Source organism: Eulemur rufifrons, chromosome 8, assembly GCF_041146395.1.
Source record: "Eulemur rufifrons isolate Redbay chromosome 8, OSU_ERuf_1, whole genome shotgun sequence".
NCBI lineage: Eukaryota > Metazoa > Chordata > Mammalia > Primates > Lemuridae > Eulemur > Eulemur rufifrons.
Genome location: NC_090990.1, coordinates 32,336,647 through 32,362,200, shown reverse-complemented (window position 1 = coordinate 32,362,200; position 25,554 = coordinate 32,336,647). Strand labels below are relative to the sequence as shown.

At 51.7% G+C, this 25,554-nt stretch overlaps 1 protein-coding gene across 6 annotated transcripts in view; it reads right to left on the bottom strand.

Moving 5' to 3' along the window:
- Window positions 1-25,554, bottom strand: part of RNF220 (ring finger protein 220) — a 222,745-nt gene that overhangs the window by 14,478 nt on the left and 182,713 nt on the right. For 3 of the 6 annotated variants that reach the window (XM_069479850.1, XM_069479849.1, XM_069479851.1), the window contains exons 3-8: window positions 21,801-21,933; window positions 13,491-13,536; window positions 9,967-10,068; window positions 4,086-4,128; window positions 908-951; window positions 326-458 (exon numbers count right to left, since the gene is read on the bottom strand). In XM_069479850.1, coding sequence (XP_069335951.1) covers window positions 326-458; window positions 908-951; window positions 4,086-4,128; window positions 9,967-10,068; window positions 13,491-13,536; window positions 21,801-21,933 — 501 coding nt within the window. Of the gene's footprint in view, window positions 1-325; window positions 459-829; window positions 952-4,085; window positions 4,129-4,262; window positions 4,504-9,966; window positions 10,069-13,490; window positions 13,537-21,800; window positions 21,934-25,554 lie in introns of those variants that run through there. The other 3 variants (XM_069479847.1, XM_069479848.1, XM_069479852.1) reach the window with 2 other exon arrangements.

The following is a 25,554-nucleotide window of genomic DNA, read 5'->3' as shown; positions in this document are numbered from 1 at the left end:
ATAAATGCATAACCGTCCCTTTAATATTTTATGCAGGTGCTAACGCGGCTTGGCTGTCACCTTCAATGCATCACCCGAGGCTGAGAGCCCCCCTCGTCACTCCTAGCTTGTAGCCTCACAATTCCATTTCCCCACCCAAATACATCCATTTTAATATGCACATCACAGGCAGGCAGCACGGTCACAAAGGAGCCACACCAGCAGCAGTCCCACGTGGTGGAATGGATGACCAGCCACCAGCCCTGGCCTCTCAGCTCCCAACAGATGGATACCTAGCAGAGGCCTGGCATCAGAGTGCCACCGCCTAGGTGTCAGCTGCTTGTACCTCGGAAGCCACCTTCCAGGAGACTGGTGGCCCGTATCCGTTTCTGCCCACACCACTCATACTCCTCAAAGCGGTTGCTGTTCTCATGCTCGATGTCCACGGCATCATCCTCAGCCATGCAGGAACCTTCCCTCTGTGAAGAGCAGAGCAGGATCATGCTGGGCCCAGGCCATCCCTACTTGCTCCCCGGAGTCTGCAAGGAAGGCACAGCCCTAGGCCCAGCTGCAGTGCCAGATGGGCTCCCAGCTCTAGGGCTCCTTTGAAACAAACCAATCTGGAGGTCAAAGACCTAGGCCTCTTCCCAATAATTTTCCACTGGAGCCCAAGGGGTGGGGGTGGGGGTCGGGGTCAGTGAGAGTAAAAGCAAAGGAGGAGAGCAAAGAACAGAGGGGAAGAAGCTGCTGAGACCACATGGAGACCCCAAGAGCCCACAGATTTAGGGGCAGTCAGCAGCTAGTGTTGGGGAAGAGAGGGAAGGAAGGTGGGTGGTGACGGCCCCTCTACCTTAGAAAGGCAATGCTCCACATGCCTACTCATCTCCTGCTCCGATCCTGCCAGGGGGCGGTTGCACAGGGGACATACCTGCCCTTCATCTTGCTTCCTCCGTTTCATTTTCCCAATCCGAGCTGCACGGAGGAACCGAAAACAAAGCATAGAACAGGCAGATGGTCACTGTAGCTCCCAGCGGAGCTGACACATCCTGATCTCCTGCCAGCCATTAGCCCTTTTGTTGAGTACCTGTTCTGGCCCTCATCTTGCACCACATCCTGCTCCTTTGGGGACTAAGTTTTGCCAAGAGCACCTGGGAAGGACGCCGGTGCTAGGCCAGGGAAGTGACTACTCTTTGGCCATAGATGATGCAACATCAACCCATGCCTTTCTATCTGCAGTGCTCAATAAGAGTCCAATGGGCAAAGATCTCGATGTTGCCAGGTATCCTCCAGAAGGCCAAGACCACGAGCTCTTTTGGTGTCAAGAAATATAACTCTAAAGAGTATCTCTTGGTTAGAACCCAAGGTCCCTTCAGGGGCTTGATCTGGTCTGCTGTTCACTCATCAGCTAAAACCTCTTTTGTTCCTAGGCCAAGAGGCTGGAATACAGCTCCCAGCATCTTACCTAGAATCTCCCCAGGAAGAATTTCTCTGATGTTCACTGGTTCCATTTTATAGGAAAGGAGACTGAGGCCCAGCATAAATGTAAGAGGGTCTGGATTACACCTTGGGTGGGCAGGTCAGAGGACTCAGGGTACCTTGAAAGGGTAGCCCTTACTGTGCCTACCCAAACCTGTTCCATCATTTCTAATCAGTTCAGAGGGGCTGGCAGGCCCCAGAGGCAGAGGGCTGTCTGCCATGTTGTCCCGCAGGGGGCTCAGTTCCAAAGTGCATACTGCAAGCCCACAGCACTGCTAATTAATGCTGAGAGATGCAATCATTTCTAATTAGCTCACTAATCCCTCTCTGCAGCCCTCCTGTCACCGAAGCAGGAAAGGGTCAAAACAAGGGACTCTGTTCCCTCTAGTCCCTCCCAGATGTAACAGCAGGATCAGAGATGGCCACCCTACGACCAGACTGATGGGGGTGAAGGGCGTAGGGGGAAGAGGAGCCAGCCAAAGAGGGAAAGGTTCCCCACTGCAGGGCCAGGAAGAACACAGACACTGACCCTGATGGGAAGCTCATGAATGCAGACTAGGGAGGGGAACAGAGATTAGAGTTGGTATGTTATAACTGAAGAGTTTCTACCATGTGTTAGGTTCAGAGCCAAGAACCTTACACAAGGTAGCTCAATTACTTCTATATCCTAAAGCTAGGTTGTGTTATGTCATTTTAACAGATGAAGAGACCTGAAGCTTAGAGAGATCAAGACACTTGTCCAAGTAGCTAAAAAGTGGCAAAGGCAAGATAGGCAACTAGGCTAGAATGCTCTCCTGTTCCAAGGGTCCCCCCAGCTGAGTGGCATCCACAAAGATTGATCCCAATGAGTGCGCTAGGGCCCCAGCTCCTTCTGCCTGTTGTGGGTTTAAGTGAGGGAGCTACTCCAACTTTCAAAACGTAGCGGCACTAGAAAGATCCAAACCAAAAGGAAAGCCACCATCCCACCAGAATTGAGCATGGAGTTTGAGAAACCTTGGCCTATAGCCCAATCCATCTCTTCAATTTCCTATGTTTTCACTACAGGAGACATGACTGTGTTCTGGTGCCCTACTTGACTCTGCGGACAAAGATACAGATCCCTTCACTTTGGCTGCCCCTAACCCTTGGATTCTCAGCCTTGACACTCTAGAGCCAGGGCCCTAGATGGAGAAGGGATGTGAGACATCAGAAAATGCATTGAGCAGGGGACCCTGAGAATTCTAGAAGCCTAGTATGGAACAGTGTGTCGACACAAAGTTTCCTCATTTACCTTGCCTAGAGTCCAAGAGAGTGTCTTCCTAGGTAATAAAGGACTGTTCAATGATTAAATAAGGAAATGAATCTCACAGAACGGTCAAGTAGGGCATGATATTGGATGCTGTCCTTGCCCAGGACACCTAGGCCAGCAGATGATCCCTTGTAGTTCCAGGAAAGCACCTTGATGGACTGGGCTTCATCTGGAAATTCTCAGATAAGCAAGACAGGTTTGGTTTTTCCCTTGCCATTCATCTTCTCAGTCTTGAACGAAGCTTACTAAATTGTGATTGGGTAAGTTTTTACTTTCCACCCAGAGGTTACCTCTGAGTAAGGAGAGCCAAAGCCTTTGCCAAGGAGGCAGCATGGCATTATTGGAGAAGCAGAGGCTTTGGTGGGGAATAAAATTCAGATCATACATGGCTCAGTTACATGTCAGCTATGTGATTTTAAATGAAAATCACAATTTACCTCTCAGAGCCTCAGTTTCCTTATTTACAAAAGGTGTGCAACACTTTCCTCTCAGAGGTGTTATGAGAATGGTGCTTAACATGGTGTCAGCCCATCATGACTGTTCTCCCTTTTCCAGACTGGGGCTTGGCCTGGCAGCAGAAACCAAGTTGTAAGAGTTGGGGATCTTGAATGCCCATGGCCTCATTCACTTCCCAGCTGGTGTAGAGACCCTAAACCCCTTATAGCCAACCCCCAGATACCACACCCCAGTCAGCACAAAAAGCTAGGATCATTCAATTGTGTTCAGGGAACAGGAATGCTCCAGAGGTTTGAATCCGAAAGGGGGGCTGCCAGGTAGTGCATACATGGCCTGCTTTCAGAGAAGGCCTCTAAGAGCTGTCGAGCACACGCTGATCACTTTTGTGAAATGTGGGCCGACTGATAACTCAAAGAGCCCTGGGATGAGTTAGTTCCTGTTGCCGTGGGAACTCCAGATCTCACTGCATTGTCAAGTCTCAGCAGAGAGGCTGTATTCACACTACTGGGCACTGATTAAAAACTGGAAGAAAAACATCCTCAGCACCCTGCCGGCTTGTATAGTGAGGTCCCAGCAGTTTGCAAATTCAAAGCTGAGCTCTCGAGTGGAATTGTGTAGCTTGTTCCTCATTCTCCAGCACTTATTGCCCCCCAGGGTTCTCCAAAGCCTTTAGAGAGGTTTGGGCAAGAGCTGGGAACCATACCTCCATTAGACAGACGGGGAAACTGAGGGTGGCAGCCTTGGTTTGCACATATTCAGGCGCTGTGACTGCGAAGAAGCCAATGGTCCCCAAAGTCGAAGAGACCCAGGCAAACCAGGAGCTGCAGGCAGTGAGGGAGGGAGGAGGCCGGGGGTGGGGCGGAGGGAGGGGCCGGGCAGGACTCACCATTCAGTCGGGTCTGCCGGTTGGCTCGCACTCGCAGGAAGGTCTGGGAGAAGATCGCGGGGAGATGCAAAAAAAGAGAACAGAACGTCAGACGCGGCCTGGAGTCCTGGCCCCCGCCCCTGCTCCAGACCCCCGACCAGGCCTGCCCCGCCCCGAACAGCCCGTAAACAAACCTACTTCCTCCCTCCCGCCGGCCCCCCTGCTCCGCCGGCCGCTCCGGGCTCTCGGCATAGCCGCCGGGGGCTACTCTAACGGGACCCCGTGGCCGCCGCGCGGTGCCGCCCCAGCCCCGGCCTCCGTCTCTCCGGGCCCTACGGCCGTGCGGCCGGCGAGGGCGGCGATGCGGGCGGATTCCCCCCGGCTGCCCGGCGGCGGCGGCACTTCAGCTCCCAGCGGCGGCGGCGGCCATGTTGGCCCTGATCACGTGATCTGCCGCCGTCGCGCGCTAGGGGTGAAAGTTCACGATGGGGGTGGGGGCGGCCGGACCGGGACCAGGAAACCGCGGCTTGTGCTCCGGTAGCTAGCAGCAGGGGCCGCCCCCACGTACCTCCCACCGCCCGTAAAGCCTACCCACCCCGGATTTAGCGGCTACAAGGTCCTTTAACCCGCCCCCTCTCAGTGCCGGGCTCCTTACGCCCCCCAACACCGGCCCCGGCTCCCGCATCCGCCTCTCGCGCGGCTGTCCCGGGGTAGCGGCGCCCAGGTGGGCGCTTCGTCGGAATTCCCGATAGTCCTTGGGCAATCCCACCGCATGCTCCTAAAAGTCGCCCCCGCCCTCAGCCTCTAGCCCATCCTAGTCCTGTAATAATTAGAGGATTCCCAACACATCAGCTGCTTGCTGGACATCCTCTGGAGCTCCCAAAGGCGCTGCATGCCCACATGGCCAACATTGAACTCAACATACCCCGAACAGTCGCCTTCTTCCTGGGTTCCCAGTTTATAAGGGGATACCACCATCTGCTCAGGTGTGCCCTCGCAAGAAATTTAAGAATTGTTCTTGACCCCACCCTCTCCAGCCCTCACACTCAATCCTTCTCTAGATCCTGGAAATCTACCTTTAAAGATCTCTTAAACTTCCTCATCTCCTCTGTTTATCTCCTATCCATCCTTCCAGGCTTAATTGAAAAACAGCTTTGCTTCCTGTAAGATTATTCCCATCTTTGTACCCTCATTGTAGTCTGTATAAATTTGTATCACTGGACTGACAACTCCTGGGTTGGGGCCATGTGTGAATTGTTTGGGTGAATCTAGAGCCCGGTATGGTGCTTGGCACAGGCAAGTCATCCCTGAGCGTTTCTTCAAGGGCTATGCCTACCTTGGTTGTCCTTGTTCTAGTTCCTAATCTTAGGAGCTCTCTAAATTTGCAGCTGCCTCCCCTCTGGTCTCCAGCTTCTCTTCCTGCAACCCATCCTCCATAGTACACACAGCGTGATCTTTCTAGTGTGTGAAATTAACCCTGTTTCCTCCCTCTTTAAATCCTCCATTGGTTCTCCACTGAGAAGATCTGCAACATGGCATACAGGCCTGCCCTACCTTGCCCTGTCTGCTTCTCCAGACTCTTCTACCACTCCTACTTTCAGCTTTGCAGAACTAATTGTAGCTCTCTGAGCACTCCATGCTCTGTACTCTGGGCCAGATATCTTCCAGGCCCCCCAATATCCTCTGCTTGGTTAACTGTTGTTCATCCTTCAGGTCTCTGGCAAAGCTTATACTTCCTCCTGCAATGCTGGGTTTATTGCCTCCTTGAGTTGCACAGTTCCACGGCTTCCCTCTGATCATGTCTCCTAATGATCATGTATATTTTGATTGTTTGTTTACATATCTGTCCCTTTTACTTGGGAGGTTATCTCTAGCTAGTTACCCAGCACAGGGTCTAGCATGAAGGCATTATCAGTGGGAAGGGGAGGAGGATGTTATGAGGGAAGCCCTGAGCCCAGTGCAGGGCTGGGAAACAATCTAGGATTCAGGGCAGAAAGACTCAAGTTCAAGTCCTGACCCTGTTACTCATAATTTATGTGTTCTTAGAAAAAGTCACTTCCCCTCTCCAGGCCTGTTTCCTTAGTAATAAATTGGGGGCAATGAATCCTGGCTTGTATAGTTGCTACGAGGTTTAAGTGAGGTACTGGTTAAGAGGATTAGTTACTTAGACTAAGTAAATGGGAATTCAAACCAGAAACCAATACCCCCTGCTTTCAAGGCCTAGTTCAATGATTTTTTACAATTTTTAAATTTTTTCAGAGATAGGGTCTGATTCTGTCACCCAGGCTGGCGTGCAGTGGCTAGATCATAGCTCACTGCAGCCTCAAATTCCTGGGCTCAAGGGATTCTTCTACTTCAGCCTCCTGAGTAGCTGGGACTGTAGGTACACACCACCACACCCAGTTTATTTTTAAATGTTTTCTTAGAGACAGGGGCCTCGCTATGTTGTCCGGGCTCGTCTTGAACTCCTAGCCTCAAGTGATCCTCCTGCCTCAGCCTCCCAAAGTGCTGGGATTACAGGTGTGAGCCACCATGCCCGGCCTTGATGATTTTTAAAATCCAACGTAAATGAACAGCTACTACATGCCAGGCATGATATAAAGAGTAAGAAGTGGGATACCCAGCTAGTCCCTGGGTTACTTTCCAGGTCTATCTCCTACCAACTTTACTTGCATTCTACTTTCTAACAAAACTGAACTGCTAGCAGTTCACTAAACACATCATTCTGTTTTACCTCTGTGTTCTTTGCACATAGTGTTTCCTTTATCTAGAATACCCTTTCTTCCTTGTCCACCAAATGAACTCCTACTCCTCCTCTGGAACCCTGTTCAGTCATTACCTCCTCTATGAGGCTTGCTCTGATTTTCTTTTCCTTCTACTGTGCTGTCCTAGAAACTGATTTATATCTTTGTCATAGTGCTTAAAACACTCGGCTGTAATTATTTATTTGCAACCCTAACCCCTTAAAGGCAAGGACACTAAGCTGAGTGAGTATTAGATAAATGTATGAGTAAAGGAAGGATAAGACAACGTCCTTGTCTTGGAGAAACTCCAAGTCTAGTGAAGGAGTCAGAATCATTGTGATAGATTAAATATGGCCACAATTTTTTTGCAGCTTCTCCTATCAAGAGCTTCATTTCCTCATCCTTTGATTATGGGCTAGCTTTGTGGCTTGCTTTGCCTAAAAGAAAGTGGTGGAAGTGATGTACAAGTTCCAGATTCTAGGCCTCAAGAGGCCTTACACCTTTGGCCTTCACCCTCTTGGTGCGGCACTGCCTTGAGACTGCTAAGTAAGGAAGCCAATCTAACCTACTGGAGGATTAGAGCCCACATGGAAGAGAACCAATGTACTCCAATTTTCCAGACGTGGTGAGGCCATTTTGGTCTTTCCAGGCCAGCCATTCCTTCAGCTGAATGAGCTGCATGAATGAGGCAATGCACAGTCAACCCACTGAATCATAAGAAATAATAGATTGTGTTAAGCCATCAAGTTTGGGGATGGATTGTTATACATAAGTAGATATCTGAAACATACCTAAGCAGATGATCACAACATAGGGTAATGAGGCAGTAACAGGGACACACAAGGGTCGTGAGAAGAGAGAGCTAGAGATACCTAATCCAGAAAGGCTTCCTGGAGGAGATAATATTTGGGCAGGATGTTGAAGGATAAATAGAAATTTGATGTGGTGGGGTAAAATATTCCTGTTAGAAGAAATAGCATGTGTAAAGACATGAAGGCAAGAAAATAGTGGCATATCCAGGCAGTGGTTAGCATTAATTCAGTAAGCATGGCCTGTAGGATTCATGGAGGGCAGTATGAGGAATGGAAGCTTGAAATACAGGTTGAATACAGGTTGACAAGGAGCTTGAGCTTTATGTTGTAAGGCATAACCTAATCTGATTTGTCCTTTAGGAGGTGTACTTACAGTCTAGAGCAGGGTCTTGGTCTTAATCTGGGCTCAAAATACCTCTAAGGTATTTTGGTATTCTAGAGGTATGCTAGAACCTGGATGGGTTCTAGAGATTTCCTAACCTCCTGAAGTTGTATGTAAAATACTGCATGCGAATGTGTGTGTGCATGTGTGGTATGTGTATGTGGACATACATGTATTTTTTTTTTTTTTTAGGCAAATGTGTCCATAGCTTTCCTCATATTCTCTAGAGCTGCAGTCCCCAACCCCTGGGCTGCGGACTCATACCAGGTCCGTGGCCTGTTAGGAACTGGGCTGCACAGCAGGAGGTGAGTGAGCAAAGCTTCATCTTTATTTACAGCTGCTCCCATCTCTTGCATCACCGTATAAGCTCCGCCTCCTGTCAGATCAGCTGCTGCATTAGATTGTCACAGGACTGCAAACCCTACTGTAAACTGCACATGTGAGGTATCTGGGTTGCACACTCCTTGTGAGAATCGAATGCCTGATGATCTGAGGTGGAGCTGAGGCAGTGAGGCTAGTGCTGGGGAGTGGCTGCAAATTCAGATTATCATTAGCAGAGAGGTTTGACCGCACAATAAATGTAATGCGATTGAATCATCCCGAAACCGTCTCCCCCTGCCACCCCAGGTCTGTGGAAAAACTGTCTTTCATGAAACCGGTCCCTGGTACCAAAAATTTGGGGACCCCTGCTCTAGAGAATAAAAGAAATACCAACATTTTGGGGGTAGGAATGGGGGCCAGGGAGTTGAGGCAATTTTTGCCGGATGCTTATTCTTCTCCTAGTTCAACAGATGGTGAGGCTGATGCTGGGGGTGAAGTAGAGAGAATGGGCCTCTGAAGGCAGGGCTCTGTCTGTCCCTTTGGACTAGAACTCTCTAGAACAGAGCTTTGTCATTGTTCTCTCTCAGACCAGAGTTTCCTAGGGTTGGGTCATTTCTAGACCTCAACCAGTGTTATCTGGATCAGGGCAATGTCTCCCAAGGGTTCACGAGAGAAGGAATCCCTCCCCAGGGCTGGCACTTTGGGCTATGCAGTTTGAGTCCCATATGAAGGCATCCAAGGGAGGCTTGTTCAGCCCACACTTGGCACTCTACTCTCCAAGCTCTGCACCCTAAGGACAGGCTGTGTCAGCTGGGAGGAAAGGGTGCCAGAGAGAACACCTTTCTCTAATTCCAGCCAAGACCTTGTGTGTGCCAGCAGGGACCCTGGTTCTCCGCCTTAGCTTGTAGGTCCCTGCTGCCCTGTCTTTCCACATCAGACCAGGGCTGTTTTCTCCTTTTTACACTGGGGCTCCTGAGAAGCCCTGTTGCCATTTAGATAAATGTTCCTTGGAGTAGGATCCTGTTTTCTTTCTTATAACTGGGGTTCCCAAAGGCTGGGCTCTGCCTCTCCTCAGACAAAAGTTTCTGGGGGAAGGTCTTTGTCCTTCCTATCACAAAGCTTCCATCTATAGCTAAGATGTTACCTTTAGTCCCCACCTGCTCTGATCTTTTAGGACTGTATGATTACTTCCTTCCTGTTTGCCCAAGACACAAGCATATCTGTCTGTCTCTCTGTCTGGGCCTAGTACCAAAGTTTGGCAGGACTGAATGGTTATTCACTTACGGGATCCTGCTTTTGAAGTCTAAAATCATCAGGTGATTCTGGGCTGTGTCTCTGGGTCCCTCATGAAACCAAACTCCGTAGGATACTTTCTGATGGGTAGGATGCTTCAGAGGTGCTCAGAGCCCACCAGAGCCCAGGTGACCTTGGCACCTCTCCCTAAAATCCATCTATTTAAGGCCCATTCGCTGACACCTATGCCTTCAGAGTTGACTTAGGAGCCCTAGACACAGAGGGAATCACACACAGTTCAGGCCTCTCCTCTGGCCTGCCGAGGAGAGGAGGAGTTAGCACCAGGCACGCCTTGCATCGCTCACTCAGGTGGGCTTACTTCTCATGGCCACCCACCACACCCTCCTCACCTGGTATCTATCTGAGTGGTGCAGGTCATCAGTGGCAGATGAGTGTGGTGACGCTGTTGGAGACTCTCCTTCCCTCTTGATGGAAGCAGACAACAGGAGGGACTGGAAGAAGAAATAAGGACATGTGGCCTCAGGCCGAATGAGACATATAGTCACTCCCTGGAGTTCCCAGTTCTGTGGAGCTTTGGGGCGCTAGGCAAAGAGAAGGAGGGCAGAGGACAGAAGGACCACTCTTGAGATTCTGAAGGCATGTGCTCAAGTCCCGGGAGTGTGGTTGTGAGAGAGGGTGGCTTGATTTTAGGGATGGGAAGAAACCCCCTGAGGGAGTCCAGACCTCCTAGGCCCCTGCTTAGGCTAATCTTTGCCCCAGTGGGCTGAGAAAATATGCTTTGTTCTCCTTTAGAGAGCAGAGACTCTGGGACCTCTATGAAGGGTTGGGGGTAAAGCCACATGCCCGCCACCCTGCCTGCCCCTAATACAGGCTGATGGCAGCCCTGCTATGGAGACAGTAAATTAAATAGTATGTATGAGTTTCTCACGAGCAGCTAGGGATGTACGCTGGTCCATTTATCCCCATGCTGCGGCAATGACCCCAGCACAAACCCCAGCAAAACTAATCCCCCCGTGTCAATCCTGCACGGCCTCTTCTACATACGCCTGCAGTTTAGATTAATAAACTGTCTGCTTGAAATTGTGTGTAAGCACCACAATTCTAAATACCACATGGCACGTTCTGCCTGAGAGCCAGCTCTTGCCAAGGCCTGTTCAGCAGCAAACTGGGGCCTGGAGGCCTGAAAGCAATCCATGTTTCCCCCCCGACCTGCCCCAGCCTGCACAGCTCTGAGCCGGAAGCACACAATTCCCTAGGAGTCCTCCCCAGCCTAGAAAACCATGCCAAATCGCCAGTGACAGCCCAAAGAAAGCAATTTGGGAAAGATGAAGCAGCCATTTATCCTTCATCTCCAACTGAGCCTTAGGATGTGACCCGCATGCGGTGGCCATGCTGCATATCCTCAGGCATGGGCCCTGGGAAGCAAAGGGACAGCTACTGGTCTGGCAGGGCTCCCTGACGTGCCCATGTCCCAGGAGCTGGAGGAGGGAAGAGGCGCTGGAAAAGGCCTGGGTGGGGTTCCCTGCAACTTGGAGATCCTGCTTCATCCACCTAAGCCCAGTGAGAGGCCTAGTGGGTGAATCAGCCCCCAGCTCAGAAAGCAGGTGCTCTCAGGAAATGGCCTGCTCCCTCACTGGTCCCAAAGAAGATGCTGAGGAGGGGGAACAGTGTGGGTTCCCCCCACCCCGTGAGAAAGCTCATGCCTATGTGCGCGCGTGCGCTTCCTCTCTCTCTCTCTCTCTCTCTCTCTCTCATTCTCTCTAGGTTAGAAACCCTAAGAGGCCTCAGCATTACACCTGGGGCAAGCGGAATAAAAAAAGGTCACTGGCGCTTTTTAAACATGGACCAAAAAGCAGTAAAATGTGTTTTGAAAAAAAAATCTCAGCATTAAATCATGACTTTTTGCCTGGCTCTTCGCCTCATTAAAAGTGGCCTTTTGGAAGGTAAAATTATCATTGTAAGCGATAAGATCTTTAAGAAAATAATTCACGGCTTCTTCACCCTTTAATATGATAGCCGCCACCGGCTAATTTTTTTCTTAATGGCAACGAGGCCATCAATCTTGTCTAAGGCCTCCTTGTCCTCTCCTCCTCCTCCTCCCTCCCTCCTTCTCCCTGTCCTCTCAGTCTCTTGCTTGAACCTTCTACCTCCGGCCCCTTCTGCCCATGACCTGCTTAGGTCATGGCAGAGGGTGGACCCCGATCTGTTCAGCTTTGGGGGTGTGAGCATATATCTGAAAGTGGGCGAGCAAGTGTCCCTTGTCTCTGTGTTCAATGACCAATATGTCTGTGTCTGTGGTTGCTGAATCTGCACGTTTAAGACTTCCTATGTGTGCGCGTGTGGGTCTGTGTATGTGGGGAGCTAGGTATGGAGGTGGATTGTGTCTGCTGGAGGTTTGTCCTTAGGACACAGGCCTCATTGGTGTCCAAGTCCCCAGCCCTGCCAGCTATGCTCAGGTGTCAGATGTCATGGGTGGTGGTGGCCAACCTGGAAGCTTGTCCACAACCTTCCTTAACCATACCATTAAGTGCTACAGGCTGGGCCACACTGAGTGAGTGTGGCCCCCCTACCTCTGTGAGTCCACAGACCCCACTTCTTCTTTTCAGGGCTGGGAGAGCTTTGCCTCCATGGCCAGGGCCTGCACCACCCCAAGGCTGGGCTGGGTCCTCTGTTCCTCCTCTCCCAGCTTGCTGCAGTCAATGAATTTTCTGAATGAAGGTACAAAGTCCACTCTCACACTCCTGTAAAGGCCTGCAGGGTGTTTGGACCTACCCCAAGGAGGTGATACTTGTCACTCTGGCTCCTTTGCCCAAAACTGCTCTCTCAGAGGTCACCAGTGACTTTAAGCTTCTAAGTACACTGGGCCCTTCTCCAGCCTTCCCCTTTCTGACTGCTGGGCACCCCATGCATTTTGAAACCTTTTCCCTCAGGATCCTGAGACACCATGCCATCCTGTGACTGTTCCTCTGTCTCTTTCTGGCCTCCTGGACCTCATCTTGACCCTAAGTGCAGGACTTCCCCGCAGTCTCTTCTTGGCTTTCGCTCTAATCTCTCTGTACATTCTCCCTCACTGAGTCCGTCCACTCCCAAAGCTGCAGCACTCACTCCTCACTCCCCCATGAAAGGGGCTGGAGATTCCTGCCTTTCTGATTATTGTGAGAACTTATAAGAAAGGATGGAGCCTTGCCCCGAGGTGTGGGGACGGGGATGATCAGTGAGTGAGGGGCTAGTCCTCCCCACGTCTCCATCCCCTCAAAATCATCACCTCTGGGGAAGCAGGACGAACTGCCTCTGTGGCCACCTCTGGGGAGTTCTTGGCACAAATTGTGTCATTGTGCTAAGGCCTCTCTGATCCTTCCTTGGAGCCAGATACTTGCTCTTCACTTTTCCTTTCTCCATCTGATGCTTTTAAGTCTCTCTCCCATCATGTTTGTTTCCCCAAATGAGCCCAGCATCTTTCCTAGCTCCTGTTGCCCTCAGGACAAAGTACACACACACACACACACACACACCCCACACACATCACACACCATGATCTAGCTTCTAAGACCTTGCACTATCTATCTTGATCTGCATTTCTTTAGTTTTCTTCACCTGCTACAGCTTACCTTTCTCCTTTGAGTCTTCCCAGCCTTAGTGTCTGGGTCACCCACACCCCCCAGGCCATTCATGGCTGCCCCTTCTCTGGCTGGAAGAGGAGAAAGTCAGATGAGCACATGCTCACTCATACATATGCCACACACACACACACACACACACAGACACACACACACCAGCCCTAGGCCTCAGGCTGACATTCAAGCCTTGGAGACAACTGGCGGTCCAAGAAGAGCTCCTTTTTTTCAGGAGGAACCAGTTCTGGGTGGGTCTAGGTTAGGATAGGCAGGAGGAAAACACATAATTGGCCACCTACCTTGGGGGTGCCTGGAGCCATGGCATCCTTCAGAAGGGAATTCTTGCTGCCAAGAAAGAAGAGAACAGGGTGACCATTCTACCTGCTGCCCAGGGCATGCAAGGGTAGGGTAGCAAGAAGACCCCAGAGAGAGAAGGCATAGCCAGCCTAGCCCAGCCCAGCTCAGCCAAGCTCCACCCAGTCCATTCAACCCCAGTGGCCCAGCCTAACTCAGCTTCTATCAGGGGTTAAGGGCCAGTGCCAGCCACTGGGAGGGGGACACAGACACTAGGCATGGTAGACTCCCCAGTGGATCTGAGGAAAGGGGCTTTACCTGACTCCTGGTATCAGCCCTGAAGATTCTGCCTGTCCTGGAGGCCCCTTCTCCCCACCCCTTGTCCCCAGCCTGCTCTTAGCTGCTATGGGATTGGGGTGATGAAGCTGACATGGCTCTTGTCAATTCTCCCTCCAACATGCTGCAAACTGTGTTAGGCCAGGAATGATCTCCCCCTGATTCAATTTGTCAGCCCCAGGCCCTCCGGCATCGGGTGCAGCAGGCGGGCGGGAGCTGGGCCCTGAAATATGGTGGGCGGCTCAGAGCAGGCGGGGGCTGGGGCGGGAGGTGATGGATGGGCTGTGGGGGAGGCGAGAACTGTGTTTAATAACAAAATTGGTATGCAAGGCCACATCCCGCGCTAAGCATGAGTGATCCAGAGCCACAAAGTATTACAAATCCCCGCTAAACAGATGCTGACAATGGAACAAGACGTATCAAATCAGATCCACTTCAGAAACATTAATATCCCTGTTCCTGTCCCTCCCTGTCTGCCACCCCCACTAACTCGCCACACCTGTGCTCACAATTCATGTGCGTGCGCACACACACACACACACACACAGATACATGCACACAGAGGTGCTGGCTGATAACAGGCACAGAGGCAGACACAGCCCATTCACATAGGTCCTGCATAGACACACATACAAGGTATACATGTGGAGCACACCCACAGATGTATCCAGAACGCACTGACACACATCCAAGGCAGAATACACAGGGCACTTAAGGAACACCCACAGATGTGGTCAGGCACCCACAGGGCCAGATAGATACCTGATATGCAAGCAAAAGCACAGGCAGATTCGGATAAAGATAGTGGCTCTCAATGGGGACCACACAGGGGATGGCTGTTTGCATGCCCAGAGGACGTTTGGCAATGTCTGGAGACATTTTTAATTGTCAAAACTTGGGTGGGGGGAGGGGAGGTTGCTACGGTTATCTAGTGGGTAGAGGATGTTAAACATCCCATAGTGCACTGGACAGCCCCTCACAACAAAGAATTATCTGACCCAGAATGTCAATAGTGCCGAGGTTGAGAAAGCCTAGTGTAAAGGCAGATGCACACATATCCATAGACTCTCTATAATCCTGCCAGTAGGATGTGTGATGATGCAGTCACACCCGGGGACTCAGACATGCATACAGATGCACAGGACCACAGAGTCATATTCCCAGAGACATGTCCATAAAGACAGATTCACAACAGTGGCTAGATGAGAGCTGCTCACGCACACGAGTCCACATAAACATGTGCATAGATACAGACACGGTATGTACTGACACACACCCAGACACACATGTACCCACAGATGTAGACACATGTGCACACACACGCACACCAGCACATATCCATCACACTGCAGAGGATACTAGGGTCAGCAGCAGAGTGAGGCCAAGGTTTGAGTGTAAACATGGAGCTGTCAGCCAGTCCGATCACACAGCCAGAACAGGTTCTGTTCAAATTACATTTTGTTCATAAATGGTGTGTGCCCAGTTCTGATCCAGGCATTGGGGACACAGAGAGGGCATGGAGCTGCTCTCAAAGAGCAACTGGTTTGTGAGTTCATGACTTGTATCATTCCTTCACTCTTTCATTCACTCAGTAAACAAATACTGACGTCACCTTTCTGCCTTACAGGTACAGAAATGAGGCACCTACTGTATAACACTGCGTTTACCCCGCCCCGACTGGGATTTGAGTGTTATCTGAGTTGGACCAGGTGAGAGCAGAAAAGGAAGGAATGAACTATGACTGTGCACCACTGTATAGGATAGGCACAGGCTTTAATGTGTGCTACCTCTAAACTTTGCAAAACTGACTACCAGGTCAAGTGACACCTCTGTGTTCTCACATAGTCCGTGGAGGGCTTGAGATTTGTGTTGGTATCTGGCCAAGTCCAAAGTGACACTTTTTAATTGCCCACACTGTCTCCCTAAGATACTCAGGGCTTAGGATGGAGGGAAGAACTCCAGTTCTTTTTCTTCTCTGCTGGCTGTGTGACTTTGGGGAGGGTCCGCTGGCTCTGGGCTTCAGTTTACTCTGCTGGTGAACAGAAATGGGTACATTTGGGGCCAGAATGTCCAGCCTGTCACTTTGCGATCCACTCCTCCAGATCTTTTCCCAGCAATGCTCTTCCCTTGCATTGGATTAGTACTACCTCAGACTGCTTCTCCTCTCTGAGCAAGGGCCCCTTCTCCACCTTCCCTCCAACAACCTGATCACCTCCAAGTTTGCTTGGCCCCCCAGAGTCTGAGGAGTCTACTGCAGGGCCTGCCTTGCAGAAGAGAGGTCTGAGCCCTGGAGCTGTCGGCAGCCTGGCTCCAGCCCAGCCCATCAGCTGTGCCTTCCGTCCCTCCCTGTTTCCACAGCCCACCCCCAACGATTTCCTCCCTTGCTCAGTCACTCGCTGCCTAGTGATCCATGGGTTTTAAATTATAACTGGGACCCAGGAAACGCGTTCCTAAGTACAATATTCATGGGCTGGGCTGACACTTTTAATTAAGGTGATTTACACTGAATTATCCTTGGAAATAAAGAAATGGTGCGCTGCCCGGGAATAAACCATCATCACCAGCCGCCTTTGTAAGTTACACTTCGTTTTAATCTATTTGGGGAATTGTTTATCTAGTTCATTACCCAACCAAACACCGAGGCCGGCCTTAAATAAGGCTTAAGTGAGGGTGGGGGCACTGCCATCTCCACACCCCGCCTCTTCTCTAAGAGCCCAGCCTCCCTCTGGCTTCTTTCAGCCCTTTTAAAGCACTGGCCAGAGACCTGGCTTCCTAGCCCAGAGGCCAGATCTCATAGTGGCTCTGGACTCCCAGAGAAGATCTCTGAGCTCGGGTCCCACCAAGCCAAGCCCCACTTGTAGCTTTGTGCAGTCTCTCCATGCCCCAGCCTTCTTCATCTCTCTGGGTGGAAGCTCCTGCGTAAGGGCCACAGGGAAATCTGGGGCCAGCCTCCCTTCAATCTTCAGCCCCCATCTCTCTATGCCCCTGCCTGTCTCTCTGCACACATCCAGTCCCGACCCCATCACCATCCCAGAGACATCTTAGGCTTAACTTGCCCAGAGCCTTGTCTGTTGTCCTCTCCTTCCCTCAGACACTTGCTTCTCTGCTGCCACGGCCATCTCAATCATCCAGGTCAGAAAGCTTCCTCCCAGTAAGCACCCTAGCTAAGTACTCTGGTTTCTTCCTCCACCTGGTCTCTCATCATTCCCTCCTGTGCATCTCCACTGCCACTGACGCTGTCCTAGGTCAGCCTCACCATTGTTCCCCTGGACCCGGCCCAACCTCCTCACTTGACCCCTGCTTCTACTCCCAAGCCCTACTCCACACTGGCCTCCAGACCCAGTCCCCTAAAGCTGGTCTCTCTGGTCACGCTCTATCCTGGCTCATGGATGTTCTACCTGCCCCACCTCCTCTAGGACAGCCCCCCGCATTGACGGCCCTCCACAATCTGTCCTGGATCTAACTTTGCCCTCTTTGTTGTGCCTGACCAAGTCCTGGGGTCTAATGGAGCCCCTTGCAGGACTGAGAAGGGGAAAGATAAAAGATGGGGTGAGGGAGGGTGTGCGGGCACAGCCTCTGGTCTCAAATGGGAAAGTGCTTTGAAAAGTATATGGGCTTTGCCAACAGTTGTTCTGTCTGCTCTTCCTGTGTCTGTGTGCCCATATACATATGGGAATGACATATGTGGGAAGGTGGTTCTTTCAGGTGTAGTGTGTTTGAGCACACCTCTGTGTGTTGGAATGGGTGTGTGTGCACCTGTTTGTGCCTGTGTCTGTGAAAACCAGCCAGCCCTTGCTTTGGAGCTGGAAGGTCCCTGCTTCTCGCTGTGAGCCCTTGGGTGTATCTGAAATAAGAGCCTGCTCCCCAGGGAGGGCTGCTCTGTGCAGATGGACTGGGCAGATGGAGGCAGAAGGCAGAACACCAGGCCCACCCTGAAGAGTTCCTCAGGCAGCAACCATGTGGAGGGAGGGACGTGTCCCAGTTCATGGAGGACAACCCGGCAGCAGCAGCCACAGACTCAGAAGCTGACTAGGCTGAGGGTCAGGAGGGAGACAAAGGCAGAGGAGGAGAGGGAAGGGGAGAGCTGGAGAGAAGAGAAGAGCCTAGGGGAGAGGAAGGAGGGGAGCAAAGAGGAGCATGGAGTACTGAGCAAAAGGGAGAGGGGAGGACAGGAGAGCTGGAGAAAGCCGGGCCACATGCCATGGACCGGGGATGCCCTCATTTGGGCTCTGCCCAGAACTCTCTGAGAGATGCACACACAGTCTCTGCCCTCCCACTGGCCTCAGTTTCCCCATCTCTGAAATGGCTGGTCTAAGGCCCCTCTCTGCCCAGGGAGCTGATGGTGGGGAGGGGAAAGCCCCAGCGTCTCATGTCCCAACCTCCCCAGTTCTCCTCCCCTTTCCCAGAGCGGGCAGGGGCGGGGCAAGGGCAGCCAAGGCTGGGGCCCTCCCGCGCCCGCCGCGCAGTCAGCCCGGAGGGAGCTGACACGCTCCTTGGGAATTTATCACGCACCCAATTACAATGTTAATTGGCAAGTTCCTGAAATCAATTAATTCGCAAATTTTTTCCAATTAAAAATCCAGATAAATCACGAGGGCGGCGGTGGGCCGGTCCAGCCTGCAGTCCGGTGGGCGCAGCGGCCGCAGGGAGGGGAGGGCGGGAGGCGAGGGGAGGGGGCGGCGGGCGCGGCTGCCCTTGAACGCCTTTGCCGGCCGGTCCGACTGTCAGCGCGCCGGGCGCGGCGGGGCCGAGACAGATAAAACCATCGACCCGTCGCCGCCAGCGCTTCGGCTTTATCGATCCGACGGGAATTTCACTTGCTGTGCAGATCCCGCTGTCCGGCTGTCAGACACCCGGTGGGGGGGCGTGCCGGGGGCGCAGGGCGTGCGCGGACGGAGGGGGCATGGGTGTCGGGGTGCTGCGCTCGGCCGGGACGTGAGGGGCACGCAAGGCTTAGCCGCCAGAGGCCTGGAGCTCTGGGTGGGGAAATGGACATGGGGTAAGGGTGTGGAAGTAGGGGATGCGCCGAAAGGATGTGCAGGGTCGTGGGTGGGGGTGGAACAAGGAAGGCGGTTGGCACAAGTGGATGCACCGGGTAGTGCACGTCGGCCCTCAGGACTAGATTGTAGTGTGGCCCCCACCGAGGAGGCAGGTGAAGGTGGGGACATTCTCCAGACCCTTAGGGCACATTAGGGCACACTGCTTTCTTTCTTTCTTTCATTTCTTTCTTTCATTTCTTTCGAGATAGACTCTCCTTCTGTTGCCTGGGCTAGAGTGCCATGGCATCAGCCTACCTCCCAGCAACCTCAGACTCCTGGGCTCAAGCGATCCTCCTGTCTCAGCCTCCCGAGTAGATGGGACTACAGGCTTGCCGCCACCACCACCACCACCACCACCACCACCGGCTAATTTTTTGTGTGTTTTGTAGAGGTGTGGTCTCACTGTGTTGCCCAAGCTGGTCTCCAACTCCTGACTTCACGCAGTTCTCCTGCCTTGGCCTCCTAAACTGCTGGGATTGCAGGCATGAGCCACTGTGCCTGTCCTGCACACTGCTTTTATAAGGCTTGGCAGGCTTTTCCATCTCTGCTTCTATACTCCAATCCTGTGAGGGAGAAGTCTGCCACTGGGAGCAAATTTCACAGAACCCCTCCCGGACAGCAGAAGTATGGAACTCAACTGCAGAAGGATGTTTCTTTTACCTTCTGACCCTGGTGGGCAAATCTGGGGTGTGTGGGGGCAGGAGTGGGGATGGGGAGTGGTTTAGAGCATGGGCACTGAAATCAGGTTGCTTATTTTGAATCTTATCTTCACCATTTACTAGCTGTGCAAGCTTAGAGAAATCACTTAATCCCTCTGCACCTCAGTTTCTTCATCTGTAAAATGGGCATAATAATTATCACATACTTCAGAGGGTTGCTATGAAGATTAAATAAATTAATGCAATGTAAAGTACTTGGCATATAGTGAGTGTTCAAGAGGATTATTATTATTATCATTAGTGTAGTCTTCTATGCCCACAAATTCTTTGACACTCCTCCCTTTAAAAGGTAGAGCTCACAGAGCTTAATTCTCCTCCCCTGAGTATGGTTTGGACTTGGTGACTTGCTTCTAATGAATAGAATAGAATATAGTGGAAGCAATGGGGTGTGACTTCCCAGACTAGATCTTAAAAAGTGCTGTGGCTTCCTCCTTATTCTTATTTTGGACCACATTCCCATTCCCACTTCTGTGGGAAGTCAGCTGCCATGTCGCAGGGAAACTCAAGCTGCCCTATGGAGAGTCCCACATGTGGAGGAACTGAGGCCTCCTGCCCACAGCCATGTGAGTGAGCGATCCAGGAAAGGGATCCTGCAGTCCCAGCCAAACCTTCAGATGACTGTAGCCTTGATTGACATTGGGATTGAGCCTCACAAGAGACTCCCAGCAAGTCACCACAACTACCCACAAACACCCAGCTAAGCTGTTCTTGAATTGATGACCCATAGAAACTGAGATAATAAATGTTTGTTGTTTTAAGCTGTTAGGTTTTGGGTAATTTGTAACGCAGTAATAGATGACTAACTCTTCTTCCTTCAAAATGCAGCTCAGGCCTCACCTCCCTGAGGAAGCCTTCACTGCTCTGTGCTGGGTTCGGTGCCTCCAGCTCTAGTTCTTTCCATATAGCAGTCTCCATCCCGGACTCTCACGCTATGAGCTTCTGAGGGCAGGGACCATTTCTGATTCACTCTTGGCTCCCCTGCACCCTGCGCAGGGCATTAGGTGAAAAGGTAGAGGGAAGAGGATGGGTCACGTCTGATGACTGGAACTGAACAAGGGTGGGACTGGGAGGAATGGGGCCAGCTGCTCCCCTATGGCAGGTTGTATTTTCCAAAGATGGTTGCAACCATATATCCCATCCCACATACTCTTCTGCAATGTGACCTTGCCACTCCTCCCATCAAAAGAGGGGGCGTATGTTCCCTCCCCTTGAATTCTGGGTGGGCTAGTACTGCCTCAATCGATAGAGTACAGTGGAAGTGACATTAGGTGACTTGAGGCTAGGTTATAAAAGGTGATCCAGCTTCCATCTTTTTGGCAGGAACATTTGCTTTTGGAGTCCAAAGTTGCCATGTAAGATGTCCAATTACCCCGAGGCTGCCAAGCCCTGAGGAAGCCCAGGCCACATGGAGAAGCCATGTGTAGGTACTTTGGCTCCAGCCCTGGCTGAGGTCCCAGCAGACAGCCAGCATCCACCACCGGACATATGAGTGAAGGTACCTTAGGATGGCCCCAGCTCCCAGCCACCGAGTCTTCCCAGCTGAGGCCCAAGATATCCTGGAGATATCAGAAGCCATCATCTCTGTGCCCTCTCTGAATTCCTGACCTCACAAATTCCAGGAGCATAATGAAGTGGTGGCTTTAAACTGCTAGGATTTTAGGTAGTTTGTCACACCCGCCTCTGTTCCCTTTGGCAACCTGGCTCCTCCACCAGGAGGCTCAGCCTAGTCCTTGAGGCAGGAGCAGGGGAGGGAGGCTGGGGGTGAGGTGGGTGGGACAGTAGGGAACATGCCTGTGCACATTCTCAAGATTGTCACCTTTCAGATCTTGAGATTCATGGAGAAGGTAGTGGTGCTCACTCCCCTGGGTGGCAGGACCAGGCTATACTTCTGAAGGGGCTCCCAGGCCCAGGCCCTGTTTCTTTTATCTTGCTTAGAGGCTCAACATGGCAGTGCTGGGCCATCCCCTGTCTAGCTCCTCTTGTGCTCTTTGGAGGCTGGGGCTGGAGGGGTCCCTCCCCTCCCATCTCCAAAAACAGAGCAAGAGGAGAAAGGCAGCAGCATTCAGCTGAAGGATCTGAGGACTGAAAGCAGAGGATGGCAGCAGGGTCCCGTCTGCTCCCTAGAGGCTGGGGGTATGGGCCAGGCAGCTGCTCTGGGATCCGGTGGCCAGAACCCTGAATGGACTCCTCTGGCAGGCAGGCTCCCCAGCAGGCGGCTTACCTGGAGGGCAGCTGGGCCAGCTGTTCCAGTTCCTGCTCCATATGCTCCTGCAACTCGCTGGGCCTCAGCAGGACCTGGCAAATGGGGCAAATTGGGGCCTGGCTGTCAAACAACGCTGCTGCCTTCTTCTTACCTGGCGAAGGAAGAAGAGACAGACACATGAGCTGGGCTAGTCCATGAGGGAAACCCAGTGTTCCAATCCTCCAACCCAAGCCTGCTGCTGCCCCCGGGGGCTTCTTGGCCTAGAGGAGGGGTGAGCCTAGGGTCTCAGCGCCTACAAGCATTGCTCCTCTTTGCAGCTCCAAAGGCCATGGCCATGAATGGTGCCCCCTCAGCCAGTTGCCCCACTCAGAAATCTGGGACACCAATCAATGCTCTGTGCAATCAAACCTCTACCCCTCCGTGTCACACGTGTTCAATCATCCCACTCCCAGAATATCCAGTGTCCCCGTCTCTCCCCTTTCCTCACTGCTTTCATGTCCCCCAGATCTAGAGAAGGATGAAAAGAAAGGACAAAGGGGACTCATTCCTGCAGTCATTCAACAAACATTCTCTGGTATCTACTCTGACACCAGAGTAGACCAGTGCAGAGCAGTGGGGACAGAGAATGGAATCAGATCTAGTCCCCGTCCTTGAGGCCCTCACAGTCCGAAAGACTCAGAAAGTCTGAAAAGGACCAGGTGACGTCTAGGGTAGTGTTCTCTTCCAGTTTCTTGCTTCTCCCCAAAGCTGCACGCTCAGCCTCTGTGCTTCTCATTCCATGCGCTGGGTGACCTCGTTCACCTGCCCTGACTGCAGAAAGGGCTTTAGCTTAGCCCAGATCTTCCTCTTTTCATCTTCCCACCGGTGCCTGGAGAGGGTCAGAATCAGCTTTCAGAGAGATAAAGGTCATGTCTTCGATGACCTAGATGGTTGCCTGAGGAGGGCTGCCAGATTAAATACAGGATGCCTACTTAATTTGAATTTTAGATAAACAATGAATATGTTTTTTAGTATAAGTATGTCCCAAATATTGCATGGGACATCCTTATTAAAATTCAAATTTATCTGGATGTCCTATATTTTCATATGCTAAATCTAGCAGCCCTACACGTGAGGGAGCTCCCAGTTCAGGCCGAGTACAGGAACCTGTCTCCATTGACACGATCGTCCCTCAAGACTGAGGATGATTATGGTTCCCTGGATGCCCAGACAGAGGCATCTGAGGACTCAAAGGAAGTTGCAATTCATTCTGGGTGTGTGTTTTGAGGAGTGGCAAAAAGAGAAGGCTTGGCCGGGCGCGGTGGCTCACGCCTGTAATCCTAGCACTCTGGGAGGCCGAGGCGGGTGGATTGCTCAAGGTCAGGAGTTCGAGACCAGCCTGAACAAGACCCCGTCTCTACTAAAAATAGAAAGACATTATATGGACAACTAAAAATCTATATAGAAAAAATTAGCCGGGCATAGTGGCGCATGCCTGTAGTCCCAGCTACTCGGGAGGCTGAGGCAGTAGGATCGCTTAAGCCCAGGAGTTTGAGGTTGCTGTGAGCTAAGCTGACGCCACGGCACTCACTCTAGCCTGGGCAACAAAGTGAGACTCTGTCTCAACAAAAAAAAAAAAAAAAAAAAAAAGAGAAGGCTTAACCAAAGAAGTGAAATTTAAGTTGTACCTTAGAAGTATACCAAGCAGAGGACGGAGCAAATGAATGAGTCAATGAATAAGTTGTGAGTTCTTTGTGGGCAGGGACCGTTTCTTATTCATCTTTATATTTATAGACAATTTATTGCAGGCCTGGGGCACAGACTAGATGCTCAATGATAAAGCAAAAGAGAGGAAAGGCGGAAGGGAAAGAAGAAAGGTAGGAAGGACATGTAGATTGTCCTAGAAGCCAAATAACCTTTGTGGGGCTGGGGTGCCAGCTGTGGCTTTGTGTGGGCCAGGGTGGGGTGGGTATGGCCTGTCTGTATGGCTAGGTCTCTGAGGAAGGGAAGAAGTCCTGCTGATCATGTTCCTTGGTGGCTGTGGCTCAGGTGCTCAGGGGACAGCTGGACGGCAGCTCTGAGTGAAAGAAGTGGGTGTGGCCCTGGTCTGGGAGGTGGGAGATGAGGACTCCAGTCTCAGCTCTGCCCCTAACTCACTTAGCCAGAGAATCTCAGAGGTGAACAAGACTCTAGACATTCTCCAGGCCATTATTTTTATTTTACAGATAGGGAAATTGCGGCCTAGAACGGGACATGGACCCTTGTACTTGGTTTTTGTTTTCTTGAGACAGAGTCTCACTCTGTTGCCTGGGCTATAGTGCTGTGGCATCAGCCTAACTCACAGCAACCTCAAATTCCTCAGCTCAAGCAATCCTCCTGCTTCAGCCTCCCGAATAGCTGGGACTACAGGCACATGCCATGATGTCTGGCTAATTTTTCTATTTTTAGCAGAGATGGGGTCTTACTCTTGCTCAGACTGGTCTCAAACTCCTGAGCTCAAGTAATCCTCCCACCTCGGCCTCCCAGAGTGCTAGGATTACAGGCGTGAGCCACCGCACCTGGCCTGTACTTGGCTTTTGATCTCATGGCTTCATTTATTCATTCACTCAGCAAACATTTATTTAACAATTCTTCTATGTCAGGTATTATTCTAGGAGAAACTGGAGCTGAGAGATAAATAAAATACATTCTTGTCCTCAAGGAAGCCACAAATTAGTAGGAAAGCCAAAAAGGAAAGCCAGTGAACCGAGTCAGTGCAGGCGAGAACTACGGGGGAGGCATGGACGGGTACCGTGGGAGGGCAGGGAGGGGCAGAGGACGGCTGGGAAGTCCCATGGGGGAGGCTTTGCTCAACGGGAGGCGTGAAGGGTGAGTAAGGGGCAGACCACTGAGGCAGGGCCTGGGGTGTAAATGGTAAGAGAGCAGATGGAGAGAGAGGAGGATCCAGGATGTGGGGTCTGGGCTCAGGTGGAAATATCAGGGGTTTGGTCCCCTTCAGCCTAGGACACCAAGTCTGGCTCTTAGGCTTTCTGAAGTCCAGTCTGGACACCAGGAATCAGCATTCCCAGACACCTGTTCTCAGTTCACTGCTTTGCTGCCACGGGGATGTTCTACTTTTCTGGGCTTGGCCTCTGTTTCCCTACCGGGACACTGGGCCCTCTTCCTGGCTCCCGACTTCAGGAACAGCACTGAAAGGGATCAGCAGAGGGTCCCTGCAGCCTATGTCCTCCATCCCACCCCCATTTTCTCAGGGGTCAGAGTGGCAGGTGTCAGCTTGGCCATGGGCCCCCTGTGTCCCCTCCCCTGCTGTGTTCCCTATAATTTTATATTGAGACCTGTGGTCATGACGTGGGTTTTACTGCACTAACGACATGGCCTGCCCAGGTTTAATGACAAAATCCATACTCTGGCCCTGGGCCTGCTCCTCGTTTGCATAATTCCCAGAATACAGCTCCCTGAAGCTTTTGACCTGGGCCATTACAGTGGTCATAAAATGGGCCATAAAACCGCTGGGGATGGCCAAGAGGAGGGGTCTGTGGTCTTGCTGGGGTGGAAACGAAGCCCTCAACCCCCTACTCTTCCCAGGCTTGGGAGGAGGCATCCTGTGGCTCTTCCCTTCCACAGTTCCCAGAATCTGGGAGTCCAACTCTGGGAGATGAGGCCCCTGGAAATTCTCCGCCCAGGTGTCCAACTGAGGCAGAAATCCTGCTCTAGTACAGCTGGCAGCATTGGGTAGGCAGCCCGAGCCCACCAGAGGCAGGCTGTCAGAGAGCATCCTCTCCTTCAGCATTCC